This window comes from Anopheles arabiensis, chromosome 3 (genome assembly GCF_016920715.1).
Source record: "Anopheles arabiensis isolate DONGOLA chromosome 3, AaraD3, whole genome shotgun sequence".
NCBI classification, from domain to species: domain Eukaryota; kingdom Metazoa; phylum Arthropoda; class Insecta; order Diptera; family Culicidae; genus Anopheles; species Anopheles arabiensis.
The window spans coordinates 43359188-43378060 of NC_053518.1; the positions used below are offsets into that span (position 1 = coordinate 43359188).

At 42.7% G+C, this 18873-nt stretch overlaps 2 protein-coding genes across 3 annotated transcripts; one reads left to right on the forward strand and one right to left on the reverse strand.

Moving 5' to 3' along the window:
* Window positions 1-4291: 4291 nt before the first annotated feature.
* LOC120904422 (pupal cuticle protein 36a-like) lies at window positions 4292-5899 on the forward strand. Its single transcript, XM_040314382.1, has 3 exons — window positions 4292-4398; window positions 4521-4809; window positions 4972-5899. The coding sequence occupies exons 1-3, from the start codon at window positions 4381-4383 to the stop codon at window positions 5667-5669; spliced, it is 1005 nt and encodes a 334-aa protein (XP_040170316.1). The 5' UTR covers window positions 4292-4380; the 3' UTR covers window positions 5670-5899.
* Window positions 5900-14487: 8588 nt separating this feature from the next.
* On the reverse strand, window positions 14488-18327 carry LOC120904423. Of its 2 annotated transcripts, none has more exons than XM_040314383.1 (4): window positions 18190-18327; window positions 17642-17746; window positions 15219-15391; window positions 14488-15141 (listed from the first exon to the last, which is right to left on the reverse strand). In XM_040314383.1, the coding sequence occupies exons 1-4, from the start codon at window positions 18217-18219 to the stop codon at window positions 14622-14624; spliced, it is 828 nt and encodes a 275-aa protein (XP_040170317.1). In that variant the 5' UTR covers window positions 18220-18327; the 3' UTR covers window positions 14488-14621. The 2 variants fall into 2 exon arrangements, with proteins under 2 accessions (XP_040170317.1, XP_040170318.1); XM_040314384.1 differs by having other exon boundaries at window positions 15219-15384; window positions 17641-17746; window positions 18190-18326.
* Window positions 18328-18873: the final 546 nt, after the last annotated feature.

The window sequence follows — 18873 nt, forward strand, 5'->3', positions numbered from 1 at the left end:
TCGCAATTTCGATTTGAATACCGATCCGGTGTAGGTCATCTGGGCGGCTCGGTACGAACTGGCTCTGCCGGAGGCGCTTGATATTTGTCCGTCAGCTCGCCAGGTTCAGGTTCAGGTGGCAAGAATTGGTTCAAAGGCACTGGTTGCGCCATCCAATCGGTCGCAGTGCCATTTTGGGCTTCTTGGTCCTACTCTGCCATCCTCGCCCACGATTAGCCGATTGGGAGGATGGGGGTGTGCGGCAAAACTTAAAAAATGCCATCTAAAACAAAGCATCACCATCATGTTACGGGCAGAAACGAGTTCAGAGCATATCGGCCGTTTATGGCACCGAGGGAGAGGGAGCGGCAAAATATTTGCATATTTGCCTTCAGTGGCATTCCTACAGCTGCTCCGAAGCATCCACCCACCCCACCCAACCAGCCAGCGAATGTTGAAAGTGAAGATAATGTTACCACCGTGCCTTTGTGCCCATGTCTGCTAGAACGGATTTCGCTTATTGGGAATGATGCGACCCATCCTCGCGACCCTCAATTTGCATACGGAACTGCACAAATTCGCGACGTTCGGCGACCTCCACCGACGCCGTCGCCGTTTCACCTTGGATCGATTCTATCTTACCACCTCACCCACCCCGGTTTGGTGAAGACTTTCATCATTCCTCTCCTCTTTTCTCCGCGTTGTTGTGGTTTGTGAGACGATTTTATTTTGATCGGTTCGCTCGGATGCTGCTGGAGCCGCTTTAAATTTGTCCAGTTTTTCCAGTTTCGTCTCCGCGTCGGTGGAGTGTGGCTGGATGACTTTGTTCTCCTTTTTTTTATCTCTCCCTCGTTTCCCTCATTCGGGGCGTTGTTGTTTTGTTGTTTGAGCGCGTTCCTCTCGCCAACCTTCGGATGCTCTGGGGACGATCGACTTTTCATGATCCGAAGATGATTCGCTTGGGCCATCGCCGCTTGGCGCTGAGAAGTGTGCGTAATTAACAGATTGATGACGGGTTCTAGCGCTTGATATGTCATAAGTGTGTGCTTGTTTGTGTCTGTTATTGGCAAACTTTTTCCACCTTTTCCAACCCGATGTGACTCGACGGGTTGATTGGCAGCAGCAGCAGCAGACGATGCCGGTTTTATACGTTGCCGAATTCAGCACGCAACATTTCGTCACCTGGCGGGGGGTCTTCGGAGCAGGATGTGGGAAATTAATTGTAACTTACTGATTAAATTTTTGCAGAAGGCAACCAATAGACCGCGGATGGACGCACGGTAATTTATATTGTTTTGACAGACGGGAGTTTTGCGGCTGGTACGGTGGTTTGAATAAATTAATGCAACCGAATGCTTGCGATGATGCTTGGTTTTGCAATATTAAGCATAAGCTTAATTAAACGAATGAGAGTTTAATATATTATTAATTACATTTACAATACACTGAAATGCTTTTATCTGGTGACATCACGTTGTCCCCCATCAGGGTCAGAATGCGAGGTCTGAGTTATATAGGAATGTGAGTCATCTAGGTGCGCAAGTCATTTGATCGATTTTATACTTGAATTGGTTAAATATTGCAGATCTTCTTTTATATATTTTATTAAAAAAATTAAACATTATCTAGTCAAGAAGATTACATCAGTACCAGGTTAATCTGTTTCTTGTAAAACATTTCTAAACTAATAGCTCACCTTTACCTGATCGATCGGTCGTGCTGCACTGATCAGACAAATGCAATACATTTAAATCGACGAATCAGTCCAATAATGTTGCTACGCTTTTTACAAATGTATTCCATGCGTATCTTATCTGCCTGTTGTTGTTGTCATCTTCATCGTGTGTGATAATCGGAGAGCATCTTATCATACGAATTTAACCATTTATGGCGGCCAATTTCGTGCGTAGGACTGGAACTAATGTAGCCTACAGTAAATGGGGCGTGTTTGGACGACCAGGACTACTAGCGCGCTAGATAACGAGAGCTGCACACCTTTTTCCAAGCCAATTGTCAGAGGTCATGGGAGCTCTGTTCCACGGGGCCAACGGCTCAATGTCACCACGTTCCTACGCTTCGGGTCGGGCATCCGGAACTGTAGTTTCGCGGTTGCGGAGGTGACGCTTCGATAAATTTCTTCACACAGCTGCGAATATTTGCAAACCAGTAACGGTGTTGCTGGAAAATTAACAAATATACCCCGTGCCGGTTACCGATCTTAAGAATTTGTGAATCAAGGCCTGAAGGTGTCCCTTGTTGAATGCAAATTCTTATAATAGGTAGACAGCAGAGAAGCTTTTTGTGCGGGAACCAAATTGGCGCCGGCACTGTGCATAAAGTCTGGCATTTTTTCAGTTGTTGTTTTGATTCCAGAGAAGTTTGTGAATGCAGTTATTTGTTGAATGTAGAAATATTGAAATGCATGCATGGTACATCAAATTATTCATATAATCTACAAAATAAGACGAAAAGTATTTGCTATCATTCTGATTTCTAAATGAATCTAATAGGATTAATGCTCATGGTGTTGCCTGTTTTTTTAACTTATTTTATTTTTTGTTAAATATATAGACTTTTGTGCAAAGAAATGCGTTTGCTTAATTCAACATATTGCAAAAACTTACTTTTGAACCAGTTAGCGTAAGAAATTTAAGAACATCAATTTTTGTTTTGAAAAATATTCAATTCGTAGTTTGGTACTGATGTAAAGCGTTTTTTCTGAAATAGTAATATTCTTATGTCTGTATATCTGATATCTGGAATCATATGTATCATACAAAACTAGAATTTTACTTTTACGAAGCAATGAGATGATACCACTTATGTTTTAAACTATGCTAGAGAACATTTCATTTAGGATCAATATCTTTACTTTTTCTAATCTACCGCATGAAATAAATTTTTGTGCATGTTTTGTTTACCATATCTTACAGATGAAATGGTTGGAGTTAGAAAGATATAACTTTTCTGATTGACATGATCCCGAAAGAAATGATACTTTGGAAAGGATTTTGAGAATCTCAAAATCCTTTACGCTATATTAAAGTTTCTTAAACAAAGTTTAAACTGACTTTAGTGAAACATAAAGTTAACACAGCTTTTAAGATATTTTATCAATTCATACTAGCAACAATTTAACCAACCTTCATTAACACATAGGTTTAGTCGCCGTAGAAACCGTTCAGAAAACTTCAGCCACTTGCCCAACATCGCTCACATTACATCATACGGTATGTGTGAACTAGCAGCGGTTTGGACCACAAACAGCTCCGAATGAATGGCGTGGATGATAAACGCATGCTAAAATGCAAAACCCCTGTACCGTAAAGTTCAATGAAGCCAAACACCCACTTGAAATCCGTGTGTGCGCACGCTCTAGTTTATCCTGATGCGTAGCGCTACACCGATGAAGAAGAAGAGGATCAAATCTCTAAGCTCTTGCGCTTAGCCACACGCCGAACGACCCTAGTTCAAGGACTTGACCGTGGAAGCTGTGCTCCGGAGTCGCATCCTTTTTGCCAAAACCAGTCACCGAAAGCATTCCGGAGCAGTGGCCGTGCGGGGTTTCAAAGCGACACCCTCAATCACCGTGCAGTATGGGCGACAGAAACCGTGAAGTTGGATTTATTTAGGTTTTTTTTTGTTTTGTTGCTGTGTGCTGCAAGCTTCTTGTTCTTTAGGGATCTTGGCCCGAGCTCCATCCCACTCTCGCTTTCGTTCCGGAATGCGGCGAGCTCGCACCACGGTTGGACTGGGGAGTTATAATATATTATAATTGATATTATATGTAGATCAGGTGGCTTCTTCGCGTGCGATCCTGTTGCTGGTGCGGAGACGTCCGCGAACGATCGCACGCCAGCCAGCCAGCGAGCTAGCCAGCCAAACGGCACCAGAAGAAGACGGCGACCACGGAGAGAGATGTGCGTGTGTGTGACAGTTAGAGTGGGAGCGAGCGTGCGATGTACCATTTGGCTTAGATATCGGCAAACGCGATAGTGGGGCTAAGTTCGAAACCGTCATCCCATATGGATTTGGCTGCTAAACGATCCAAAAAGTGTAGATATGTGTATGTTTTTTGTTGCTGCTGATGCTGCTTCTGTTGTTGTTGTTGTATGTGGTCCAGCTGCTTAGCTCGGCTTTGGTCATTTTATCTGGTTTGGCATGCGTGCGATGGTAAATGTGTGTGTGTATATGTGTGTGTTTGTGCCGGACGGGGCAGAATCTTCGTTCAAACTTTTCGGAGCACATTTCGGCTAAATCGTACTATAAAAGCTACGCGAGCGCGAAGATGCTACAACATTAGTTCTTCTGCTTTCGGCACAGTATAAGCCTAAAGAAGGAGCAGCAGTGAAAGTGCAAATATCAGTTTTGCCCCAGCAAACCGTTGAAACGATTTCCACCATGAAGTGTGTTGCATTGGTAAGTGTGGAGTGTGCTGTTGGTGCTGTTTCGAAAGTGTTGGCTGCGGCGCCCTGTACAAACCTGGAAGCGTTCTGTTCTAATTTTCATCTGCTGTGAATGTTTGTTGTGCTTCTCTGCAGTTGGCGCTGGCCATGTTTGGCTGTGCTCTGGCTCAGGCCCCCGTCCCGAACGATGGTCGCTACTATCCCGAGTACTACGAGACGAAGTGGGATGATGGCCGCTGGCGTCCCGACGGTCGTGGCCGTTACGACGATGGCAAGTACCGTCCGGGAGCGCCGGGCAAGGTAGGCGGCTCGGGTGGCTTCGGAGGTGCTGGTGGTGCAGGAGGATTCGGCGGCGGTGCTGGCGGTGCTGGCGGATTCGGCGGTGCTGGTGGTGCTGGTGGATTCGGTGGTGCTGGAGCTAGCGGTAAGTTTCACTTTCAGCTGGGATGTGCATCAAACGTAGCTCGATAGTCATGGCCTGTTTGAGCCTGAAAAGGGGCTTAGCTGCCTATGGCTTGTTAGGAACTTTGAGCTTTATTCTTTCTAAACCCCAAAAATGGCATTCTAACCCTATTTTTCGTTACAGGTGCCGGCGGTAGCCGTTTCGGAAGCGGATCGGGCAGCGGCAACGCTGGTGCTGGTGGATTCGGTGCCTCGGGCTTCGCTAGCGATAGCGGCAGCTCGTTCTCGGCTGGTGCGTTCAACGATGGCGGTGCTGCTGGTGCCGCGGCTGGTGCTGGATCTGGATTCGGTGGTGCTTCGGCTGGTTTCGGTGGTGCGGCCGCTGGATTCGGTGCTGGCGCCGGTGCCGGTGGTGCTGGAGGATCGCGCTTCGGAGCTGGAGGTGCCGGTGGTGCCGGAGGCGCTGGTGGTGCTGGATCGGGATCGCGCTTCGGATCGGGTTCGGGCTCGGGCTCGGGTGCGGGCACTGCCTCGCGCTTCGGAAGCGGCAGCGGAAACAACGGCGGTGATGCCGGATACGAGAAGATCAAGGAGCAGGTGAAGCAGTTCAACGATGACGGATACTACTACAAGTACGCCAACGAGAACAACATTGAGGCTGCCGAGTCGGGCAAGATTGACGACCGCAACACCGAGAACGAGACGCTCCGTGCCAAGGGATACTACGAGTACATCGGCGATGATGGCCAGAAGTACCGCGTGGACTACGTTGCCGACGAGAACGGTTTCCAGCCGCTCGGCGACCATCTGCCGACGCCGCCGCCGACGCCCGAGCCGATCGCCCGTGCCCTGGAGTACATTGCGAGCCAGCAGCGAAAGTAAAACCATTCTGTCTGAGAGCCTCGGGTAAGCGAGGCAGTCAGCTTCGTCAGAAATCAGTCAGCAGTGTCAGTCAGTCATGGGGACATTGTCGCCACCGTGGCTTGCCACGCGATGGGTGCAACAACTTTTCCAACGATCGATTCGCTCGATCCCGCCACAAATGAACTGTGTTCTATTGTAAATTATTAGTTTTCGACATCGAATAAACGAGCGTTAAGTGAAATTTAAAATTCTGCTTATTTTTAACACAATTTCCGAACGAGATTCACTTTCAATCGTCTAGAATGTTCTCACGAAGCGCCAGTTGGCGAATGGTTTATTGCATAACATGGCGCACCAGTTTGTGATCATTTACCTCGCATCATTTACCATGTTTTAATCCAAAATCATCCGTTTGTCGAACAAACTCGATCGGGAAGCGCAACAAATTGGTATATGCACTAGAAGTGAATATATTAAACGACAATCGTTAACAAAAATGGGTCTCTAACCAGCCGACATTTATTATAACAAACATTCTAATCCACCAAAGCGTGTGAGGGAAAGAAACGAAAAAGAAAAAGAAAAAAAAGCCACTCCACCAATGACATCCACTGCAAAAAAGAAAAGCATACAAATTTGCATTTATCGATCTCATGATGTTTTCCGCATTGGTCCGTGGCACGGTTCGCGAAACCCACGGAACGATTTGTGGCGGTGGTTAAACACGTCAATATATTTCCGACCGAGCATCGCGAGCGTCAGTCTTATCTGCTTCTGTGTTTTTTGTTGTTGCTGTAGGATGAGATCGATTTAAAAGCACTCAACCAGCGAGAAAAGGATCATGGCAGATAATCCAAACAGTAAAAAGAAGAAACATGTGACACGTTCCACGGCGATCGGGCCGGCGTGAAGCCATCGCCAACGAAATGGTAATCAATTTATGCGGGACTTTGTTTTGGCTTCTTCTGCTCGGACTGGACGACCTTGGAAGATTTGGTGCTGGACGGCCGTCTTTCTTTTGCCTGCGCTGGACCGACAGGCCTCCGCAGTATAGCGAACGATATCATAATTAGCAGGTGTGTTTGCATACACCCATCAAGTTTATGGATTGGATTTGTTAACTGTAACGTTGGCCCTAGTTTTCGAGGCGATGCGATTAAGCAGACCGTAGCAATCGAGCCCTTTGCCAAGCGTCGAAAGCGAAAGGGTCACACGATTGGATGCAGACAGAGATTTTCTTTCGAACCCTTTTTTTTCACGTGCAGTAAAGGTCGCTTTGGAAGGTTTCTGATAAGTGATAAACCACGCCGCCCGGTTGGTTAGCGAGTGGCCAAAAATATCGTGCCTGGGACGAAATCTTAATTTGAACCCGTTCTGTTCAAGGTCGGCGCCGCTCCCTTCTGAAGATGGCAATTTTGTCACTCCCCCGAAGATGTCCCCCCGTCGCGATCGACTAGAACTAGTATAATGAGGCAGGAACGATCGCGGCCCGCTGGCATTTCCATTTTTCAAAATGAGGAAATTATTAAAATCCAACCGCTAGTGCGGAATGTACGGTGTGGCGAATTCCGGCAGCTAATTTAATGGAGCCGGCCTACGATCATTAGGATCGGAGCATCGAATGGTGATCGAATTTCTGAACCGCTGTCGCGAGATCGGTAGGGCTATAATTTACGAGTCCAAAAATGAAACCCTCCCGTGTGCCAGGCAAACTGGTAAGCCGGCCCCGGGTCGTGACGATATGATAATGTGACATCGTATTTTATGAAACCATTTTGTCTTGGGGTAGTTTTGTTTTGGATTTTTTCCCCTGAGAAAGGGCTACAAAGGGCTTGCAGCCAGATGGTTTCGGTAGGTCGGGTGGAATTCAGTGTGTTGATCCAGTTTGCAACCACTTGCCTGTCAGCAAGTAGTAGCCGCTGGCCTATGTGACCGCGGAGGCATGTAAGCTGTACCCGTTGTCTGATAGGTGTTTGTGCATGCATTAGCTTTTTTTGTTTGTGATCGCGTCCAACGGGCGAGGCCGCGATCGCGATCATCTCCCCAGCTGAACTGCTGGCACAGTGACATTGAGCTTTTATTTATGGTGTGGCCAACCCCAGTCGACATGGCTTACGCCAATGGTAGGCGCATCGCTTTAAGAGGGATTTTATTTATGGCGTCCAGTTTTTCCACCTCCCCGCCGAATCTTTCACCAACCTCTGGCGGTCGGTTTTGGTGAAGTTCCGGAACGCCAAACAAGAAAAAAGACATCAGTATGGTGCCGCAATGATTGTCCCTTTTGCGGGGTGGTTTTGGGGTGAAGGGAGAGAAGTAAATTAGGCTAGATGCTCATACATCTTCCGCTGCAGATATATAGATTGGGGTTGGATTCACTAGATTAATAGATTGCATTGACAGCACGGAAATAGGATTAGAGTGAGCCGTAGGAATTTTAGGGTAATTTTATTAAACAGGGTGTGATCTTTCAATAGCAGATTATTTTTCATCATTTGTAATCATTTGAGATATGAATGGGGAGTTATTTAAGCCAGGATCATCCGTTTTATTTATAATTTTGGGTGGAAATTTTCCACAGAAGAAAACACACAGGTTATTAACTTGACAACTGATAAATGACGTAGCAAAGGAAATTGGAAAAAAAAACTCAGATAAGCTGCAGGTTATATCTGCAGCTTGTTATAGAGCAAACCTTGATTGTATCGCTATCCTCAAGATCAGTGGTTCTCAAACATAACATAACTGATATCTCTCAAACATAACTGATATAATTTAGGCTAGCGCTTATTCATTGACTAGTTTAATGTCGCGTTATTAAAATCTCAGTGTAAATGAATGGAGAGTTCGCCATTAATCAATATTCTATTGATATCTAGCCATTTTCCTGATCCTCCGCATATATGTCCATCTTTTCAGAAATGATTCTATGGCTTTAAATATTATACCATCATCAAATTTATTACTCTATTTCACAACAATGTGATGCTAACATGTTTCGCATGTCTTACAAATTTCGAACAAAATCGATAGTGTTTGCAAGTGTTTGGCTGAATTTTAGATTTATTCAAAAAAATACGACCAATGATCAACTTTGATGAAAAAAGGGTTAACTCCATTAACTCCATTACCAATTTGTTTGAAACGACAATTTGTTTGAAGATTGCAAGGAGTTGGATTGAGAATACACCTGTTTCCAGTGTTACAGTTGAATCTTGTGCCATTTGCTTCGAATTGTGTGTCGTCTTTTGCGAATCGCACGTCACTATCATGAAATGCGAGCCAATCGAATACGCACTGCGGTCGTTGCGGTAACTGAATGCAACGTTACTGCGACGAACCTTTGGTAAGTTCTTCCGTCCGACCTTCCGTGGTAACTAAATTCCGTCGTGGGTTCAATCCTCGTATGAGCCGACACCCTAGCAATGACGAACTATTTGGCTGCGTGGTATATAAAAATTAGAAATCCTGTTTAGGTCGGCATAACAGCAAAGGTCTTAAAGTCAAGAAAAATAATTATCGTTCATTCCTCAATTGTAATTCGAAACAAATACACATTTTTACTTTTAATTTTGCGTTGGGTAACAAAAGTTTTACGCCCCCTTTCCCCAACAAAGTTTCCCTCCAAATCGTTACGATTGACAACACCCCCTCCCCTTCCCATATCAGCGTTAAGTAATTGATGGAAAGGTATAACTTTTATATCATAGCTCTCAGTGATGGTCAATACAGGAATAACTATGTGTATAAATGTTATCGAATTTGTACTCAACAAATGATCAGATGAACAACTAGATGCTGATAAGAATCAACGGTCCATTTGATGGATCATTCAAATACGACAGATAGAGGGCGCTACTTGCGTTTGCGTAGATAAGGTATGTCAAACTGGCGGCCCGCGTCGATTCTGAATGCGGCCCGCGAGAGTATTTTGAGAATTGCTAAAAGCACTGCAAACTATAAATCTGTTATGACTATTTGGCAAAGTGTATTAAATTTTCCAAAGAAGAACAATCCTTTTGTTGGTATATTTTTCGAAACTAACATGAATGTACCCATAACTCATAAACTCATAAATTTATTCTACACAAACGTACATATCAATCGAGACCCTTAAGAAACATGGAATCGAATGCAAACTCAGTGGTATTATGTTTCAATTAAATTCTGAATATTAGCATAATTTTGTGCATACTCGATTTCACATTCTGTATGGAAAAATAGATCTGCGTCAACTGTCTACAAACGAAAAAGGAATGAAAATAACTTGATACGTACACTAGGAAACTTTCAAACAACTAGTGATTGATTGCCGGAATTGCATCCACGGCTCAAAACCATTTCCGATCGTAGCTATTCCGACTTCGAATCCGGCCAAATCAAACCAACAGTTCCATTCGGTGCCGTCCGAAGCCTATAGAGCCGTTTAGAGCCATTCGGAACCGTTGGAGTCATCGGTTGTCCCACCGAATTTGACAATCTCCATGCCCCCGACTGCCGAGTAAAGCATTCATTCGGCTCCGATTTTTTTCCGACCTTAGAATGTTACATCATTGATATTCGATTGGAGCCATTTCTGTTTTTTGTCATAATCATGCCACCATAAATGTTAATAAAAATGATTGTAGCCAAGTTGGAATTATTTGTACCCAACATTCTGCAAGACGAATTAATGTAATTTCCAACCTCCCCAAAAATCAAATCCAAAATGATATCATTACGCTTAAGCCTAAAGGATTTAGATTAAGGATAAAAATAATCAAAATGCCGAAGCCTTGCAATACAAAGCTTATTAATAGATTAGCTCACACAGTCCTCAATTCGCAAATCATCTCCCTTCAAGTGTCAAAAACAGATTTGCCGATCTGTATGGGATCACACACCACGACTCTTCGTCAGATAAAATTATCGTAATTTCAAAAAAGTTATTCGTAAAATACGGGTTCTTGTTATAAGAAATGAATATATCACCAGAACACTTGGAACTTGGAAATTAGCGAAAAATAATGTTTAAACACGTGTTATTACAATTTTTCTCTTGATCTGTCAAAAAATTACATGCAAATATGTTTGTTATTCATCCAGCGATGGATAGCTCGGATTGCTTGAAAAAGATTCACTACAGGTTGCTAGACTTCCCCTACTTCAGTGAAAAAGTGTGTTTGACAGATATTTTCTAGCAGAACTGCCGTAAGAGAACGCGAGTAATGAAAAATGTCCTATTTTAATAATAACATTGAAAGTACATTAATCTTTTTTCTCATATAAAAAAGAGCACATATAAAAATAACATCGCGAATTTGTACATAACAAACGATTCCAGATAAGAAGCGAGGAGTACAAAAAGTCAATTTTTTAACAATAAAAATGTTAAAAAGTATTTTACATAAATATTGGGGTATATTTTCCATTCTCAACTTTGCGGCCGGCGAATCACTGAAAATTTGTACTTGCGACCCTCTGAAGAAATGAGTTTAACACAGCTGGCGTAGATAACAGGCGAAATAGATCGGCCATCATAGCAAAAACTAATTCCAACGACACGAAGATAGTCTGAAGAAAAACGAGAAATTCCCGATTCGCCGAGGGAGCAAGGGAGAAACTATTTAAGGGGCGACCGACGAAGATGGATGCTTTTTGTCGCGCGTATAAGTCCCCAAACAAAGATTTAATTTATTATCCATGCGTGAAATAAAGGTATCAAAAGATCTGTACACAATTTCATTCTCACCGCTCACTAAAAATGCCTTGCGCTATTTGGTGTGCAGTACACAGAAAACTTTTTTTACTGAACTTCAGTAAAATTTTACTGAAATTTTTTTAACTGAAGTTTCAGTAATCCTTTCAGTGAAAAGAATGTTTACTGAATCATTCAGCAATGTCCGGTGCTCACCAAAATGACAGCTCGTTTACTGAAATCCCAGTAAAGCCATTCTCATATTACTGATTTATCAGTAGTTGGTAGCGATAAAAAAATGACGAAATATTTATTTTAAATTGAGTTTTTATTGATGCGCAGATATTGCCAGTCCCTCAGTTTTGTGTTGTTTTATACAGTTTTTATACTGTATTTTGCCGCCGCAATTGTAAATGGTTCAGTAAGCGCTCACAGACACCACGCAATTTTAGCAAGTACAGTGGATTGTAGCAAGTATTTTACACACCAACACGACTGCCAATTGTGTGAAATAAATCCCGTAAGCCGAAATATAACCTGGAATTTCACCAGGGTGCCTGTAAGCGCCTACAAAATCAACTTTTTGCACATCACGAGCAAGTGGGAACCGCATTGTTTTGTTTTGATGTTCTGACTGACAGGTCGATTTGACAGAATGAATTGCTGCATTTTCAGTAATTTGTTTTACTGGTATCCAGTGAAACGACTAATTTGACACTTATTTTACTGATTTTCAGTAAAATGCGTATTACTGAAATGAATTCAGTAAATTATTTTGCTGAAAGTCAGTAAAAACATGACATTCATGCTGAAAATCAGTAAAATATTCTATTACTGAACCGTTTCAGTAAAAAACTTTACTGAAGCAGGATAAGAAAATTTGCTGTGTAGAGATGCACTTTGAGAATCACTGCTTAAGCCACACCATTCGTGTAATAGATAGGGTATATATATTCATTTTACTGCTATATTGTACCCCTCATGTAGGTGTGATTCCTAAAGTCGTGATATTATAAAATAGTCCCATAGTAATGGCAGTGAAACATACCTTAACATAACTGACATGCACCTTAGCACCTTTTTTATTGACTGAAGTTAAAGTTTCTTATAAAATATCAAACTTCTGTGTCATTGAATTGTGATAAATGCATACATTTGACTGTTGAACATATACAGTGTGACGCATGGAACAGAGCAGTATTATGTACTATAATTCAACTATGTGGTTAACCGTCAATTTGTTACATAACTATTTAGTTGGATTTGTAAATGGTTAAGAAATTATGTTAGGTGTCGATATTTGCACTAATTCATGAACTTAGGCATCTTTTACATACATCTGCCGATTACGAAACCAAACTGGGATCAACTTTTTTTTAAACCAAATGACCAAATTGAGAGTTCTTAAACGATTCAAATATTTTTTATTGGAATTTACCATAGTCTATTACGCAATGCCTAATGATATAAGATGATAGAATTGTTTCTCTAACAGGATAAACGGGTATCTTTTCTGTTAATAATGCTACTATTTTAATTCCCTCCTTCTTGATATGTAAATCCTTTACTTGATAAAATGGTAAGTAGCACGGAGAAAATATACCAATTTAAACGCATATGTTGTTCCATTCGTCGAACAGAAATAATCAAAACAATTAAAATGATAAGAACGGTCCACTACCACCGTGATTTTATATTGCTTAATTTATCCTTTAGAAAAAGTTTTTTACAACAATTTGTTCAATATGCTCCCAAAAGCTAAGTAAAAATAGAGCGAAACAAAAGGTCAAAACCCAGCAAACGAATGCAAATAAACCACTATAAATGGTACAATCTCGCCCTAATGATAGACGGTTCGTGGTCAAAAACAGGAATCGGGAAGTTTTTTTTAAATTAAGGCACTCGTTTTGTCGCTTGCCCTGTCAACCAGCCAACAGCCGAAAAGTCCATGGGTTCAAATGTTTTTTTGAGTCAACGATGGCGAAAATAATACGGAACATTGCTCGGCAACATAGATAACGGCCCACGAAACGGAGGAAGAATTCTAACGATCGCTTAAAGGCGATCTTGTTTTTCGACCTTTAGCGTCGATGATCTTTTCACATTTGCAGCGCAAGGATGACGATCACCAGGCATGAAATTTGCCTCCGTAAAGGTCAGGTGCCAGGACCTACAAGTAAAAAAGAGAATATTTATAGAGAAAGAAAAAGAAAGAAATAATAAGAGGGATAGAGATAAAGAGAGAGAGAGAGAGGTGGGGAGAACAGATAAAGAGAGACGAAGCTTGAGAATCCTGTAAAGAACAGCGTTCGAGGAAGAACCAATATGGTGGGCAAAAATATTTGTAAGTATTAAAAGGATTGCTAACGAGCGAAGGATGATCGCTTTCACGGTGGTGATCTAGTTTGAACAAAGCAATGAAGGAAATCAAGAGCAATATTTCCAATGTGTGCGGGTGATCTTGACATTTAGACCTAGCATCACAAGCGGGTTAACCGAACAGTGTCGAACCATGGAGCATCCTCTGTTTTCCGGGGTTTGCTGATTATTATGATTGCGTCTTCTTCTTTCTCTTCTTTTTCGGGTCGTCAACGAAGCGTGCAGAAAACATGCAAATCAACCGTATTAACCATAATGATGTAGGCGTATTGTTTGCGACAAGATCAGCGGCATGTGAGCAAATGGGCGAGGATCCGAAAAGCCAAACACACAACACCTCATCAACCATCCCGAGCAAATCCTTCAGATGACATACGGCGAGCGTGTGGTTCGCCTTTGTTCGCCACTGCCGCTGCACAGTGGAGACACTTTGGGATGGATTTGCATAAATCTGCCCTCAAGTCAAATGCGACACCGTTTATCTTGTCAGCCAGTGTTGCTCAACTCATTAGAGCATCGGAGTGTTTCTTCGGGCCATGTTTCGGTAGCATCTGCAAACGAAGCATCATCAGCACCACCGGACGCAGTTAATTTGTCACCGTACTTTATGACGTTCAGGTGGCCTTTTCGGAGGGATCTGGAGGGGTTGTACATACCTTCGGTCTGCCTCTAGTCGGTGATATTTTATGGAGGTTAATTTTATACCTTTATCAAAACAAGATCACATCACACCGCTCGATGTGACTCGTGTCGTCAAGGTCGTAACAATCTTTCATCATCGTGTTTGTGAGGGGAATATGTTTATGGGGCAACAACTTTCAAAATACAGAGCACGAACCGCTTATCAACTAACCTAAGTGGATCATCACAGCAACGCGGTGAATCCGTAAAAGCTCGGCGAAGCTTTCATTCACTCGTCACGTTTTGGAGAGCTTTAGTGGGGCGCTGGTGGCAAAGCAGGGACGGCCGTGCAGCGAACTGTCATCGATCGGATCGGGCCGATCGGTTAGTATATTAGGCACTGTTGTCGTCTCGATCGGAGGCTGTGTTGTCGTAGCACGCACGGAGTTACGATCGGAGCTCGCAGCCGTTGTGAGGTGATCTATACTGTCGATGCTATTAGGATGGGGAAGGATTTTTGATCGTTTTTCGGAGGAGCCGATCGCAAGATTCTGTTCTTTGGAAGACACCACAGGAAGGTACGCCGTTCCCGGCCCAGGAAGAAGTGATTGACGAACGTCGAGTTCCCCTGATGCTGGTACGGGTAGGTATGCCGTTCCTGGTCCGGGCAGTAACGACTTCCGGACATCCACTACACTGGAGGCGGTGTTAGTTTCGGATACCGAAGGTATACCGTACTCAAGATAGATGGATGGTTTCTTGATATCGTACGAATCCGCTCGGAAAGGATCGTACGAATACTTATTCACTTGTTCGCTGCAAGAGAAAGAAAACAAAAGCATGTAAAAAAGGTCACAAGCAGGATCCAGGTCCTTTTTCAACGATCCACTTACGCATACTCTCCGGCTGGATCGTACGGTGGGAATCGGTAGGGCTCGTGGCCACCCTCGTAGTTGCCGTAACCACCATCATAAGGTATGTGTATGTGGAAGTACCTTCCGCGATCGCCATCGTCATAGTGCACGTACCGGTACCGGCTCAGATCCTCCACGTAGTCTCCTGTCCCGAATGGAAGAAGATATCACGATCGCTCGTTAAACACATGTCCATCTCTTAAATTACACGATTAGATATGAATAATTCTCCTGTCCGTCATGGTTAATGGGATACAATTTAATTCAATTTTTAACATTACAATTAATATTAACGCAACTTATGTTCGGCGTCCGCTCGGGCCGCCTCGGGCTGCAGATCATTCGATAGCAACGGAAAACTCCTGTAAACATAAATGTTTATGATGTCCAATCAGAAACAAATTATGCAAATTTCCGCAGCCGACACACCACCCAATCGCTCCTACCAGTGTTCAGCGGTTTAGAGAAGTCGTCAAAAAGGGTTGCGAGTGGACCGACAAACACATTATCTTGATTTGATACGCTCGACCAATACGCGCTGGTTTCACATCATATACATTCGAATTGTGCGGGTCTGTTAGTTTTGAGGGTGATTTGATGTGTCTGCGTATTTCCGTTCAATGCAGATTTTCTTCGATGGGTAGCTGCGTGTGTCCAAGATGTGGTTAATAATTTGGAACAAAATATGGTCGTATGATTGAGGAGCATGGAAAACATCACAATTTAGCGTGGTGACAAAGCGTAGTGTCATCCTTTTGATTGGAAATCCAAATCACAGACACAATCACTGTATGCTAATGGGAGATCGTAGCATTAATGAAATTAAATGATTGATGATTTGGAAAGTTTTCGGGGATCATTTAGTTATCTGTAAATATCTATTGCATATATTAAAACCTAATCGATTTTGAATGGTTCAAATGTGTCAGTGCCCTTTTCCACCTTCAGTTTTAATTCCTTGTAACTGCTGGGTAAGTAAGCTTTATGTTTCATTAAAATATTTATTAATTTGAGATAAACGAGGAAGTTACTCTATTAAAAGAAACCACATCTTTTCCTCTCTCTCTCTCACACACACACTCTCTATCTTTCATTCTTTCTCTGCTGTAGGTCTTTCGTTGGTCAGCTCGCTGAAGAGCACGTTGTAGTGACATGGCCCGGTTAACAGAAATTATTTGTTTTGAGCCACTTTGTTCAAAATGTGTTATTTAAGGTGAAATACGTGGTATTTTTATTATTTGAAAGATAGTTGATTTGAGAGTTTTAGTCAAGCTTTGACGTTATTATTCTTTAAATTTTATTTTCTACAAATTTTCTTGCAAAAAAACCCTTGAACTTAAAACTGAACATTTGCAATATAGCTTTGAATAACATTGGAACAAATCATAGTAACAACAAACACTTTTTTTTTCGTTCTGACATATTAGACACTAGTAAACAAAATGAAAATGATTGCAAATGAGAACATTTTTTGACGGCAGATATCTACTCTTTTTCAATGCAAAAAGTACACTCTTGTAGTTTTCATCATGTGTAAAAAGAACAATTTTAGTACAGGTGTCCCCCGAGATACGACTGTATTTGGGACCGAAAAAATGTCCTAAAGCAAGACGTAAGCCGAAAAAGTTCTATGTCGAATATCTGTGAATATAAAGGTAATAACCGAAGTTGAAGAGGCGGAATCTATGATATCGTGTATTTTGTTGTAAATAATGTTCGATAATCTATTAATTATATTCCAAAAGCCGTTTACACGATATAGATATTCAAGATCGGGTAGTTGTGGAATCTTTGAAAATGTGTGTGTAATAGTTATAAGCCTAGAAATTCAAACAAAATACATCAATTTCTTCTCAATGACATCTTTTGGCTGTCTAAATCAAAATCATCGTATCTGCGAATCCTCGTAACTCGAGGGGGTCGTAAGTCGGGGTACGTTCTGTATTGCTTAGTTTTATTACTTGTAGGTGAATTTATTCGACAGTATTTCTCCACAGTATGGTAAATGCCAGTATTTCTTTATGATGTTTGTCATTACTTTAACTTTAACTATTGCTGAGATAGTAATTATGCAGATGGACGTACACAAAACTTTCTTGCACTAACTTTACCGCAATGTCAAACGCTAGATGAGATGATTCAACGAAAATTTAAAACAAAACTCATAAAAGTACCGAGTATCCCATACTATGCACTGATATATATTAGTTAACTTATTATTGTTTAATCAAGGTCCAATCCGTTAATTTAGTGTTTACCGAGCAAAATGTCAAGACGACGGGAACAAGAAGACATTGGAATCTTCCAAAGCTCTTATGCGACGAAGCGTTTGTCTGTTAACACGCTTAATTTTACTTGTAATTCTTTCCTTTTTGCCACACGAATATTAAACACAACTCACCTTCACCTCTGTGCACGTATTTTCCATTTTTGTTGTACTTTCTCGGGTTATACTTTCCATCGTTCGGTGCACATAGAGCTATGTGGCATACCAAACAGAAGAAAATCTGCAAAACGAACCAAACAGAGAAAAATGGGTATCACTAAAGAATTCCTGTTGCACATTCCACACATTCCTGGACATTGAACGCATGGCGTCGTTGGAGACACATCGTTAAACGGGTTAATCAATTCCGGAGGCACACTAAGTCAGTCCACCAACACAATAGGTAAATCATTGCGCCACTAGCACCAACCACAAGGTCGATGACGATCGTCGGTTTCCGGATAGTTCCCTGGCATTTGTTGATGACACTATTCCCACCTCACCCAACACACACACACACAAGCCCGACAGTTTCATAGGGCAGCTGGGGATAGGGAATAAAGTTTTCACCATCACACGCACCCGAGACACCCGTTGATTGACATTCTCTAAGCGCCACAAATCCGATCGCGGATCGTAAACCATCCTGCATTATAGTAACTGTGTGTAACTGGGATGACTCACTAAGATGGACGTCGGTGAGCGGTACTGCATTGCCACTGGATTGCCACTGTCCGGGTCGGGTTGGCTCGAAGTTGCACGAACTCGCCTGCTAGCGCGTACTTGCGGTGTCCGTAATTGATTAAATCAAACTAAACTGAAGCTGCGGCAAAGTTCCTATTAAATACTACACTGACGCGGTGTGGTCGCAATGTCCAGCTAGATGGTCGGTTTGGGAGAATGCCATACGTGAACGAAACAAAATGGGGGAGAGCTAGTACTACGGCCTTCCTGCGCGGTGTGAGAGGCGCGAAAAAATATGACAGTAAAAAGTTTATGTTTATTGCCCGTCCGAAGACGATCGATCGGCGATCTGGGGACCGACACAACACTCGCCCGTCAATTGCACTCTACGCAGCTTCCATATGCCGGCGCCGACGGGTAGGGACGAGGGAGGCTTAAGTATTCAGGATAATTGCGCTCAATCGTTTCTGCCCAAAAGCGGGCCCGCTGGCGACGCTTGCTTCCGTGCGGTCCATCGATCCTGAGAGGGATGAGATTGATCACTCAGCAAGATGCAGGGCACCAAAATTTGGAAACATCCCATCGGTAATGGCGAGGGAACGGACGGTAGTTAAAGCTTACCGATAAACCACTCGCAAGGCCATCCAAGGCCGGTGATGTGAACGAGGGTCAAGGTGAAACGAA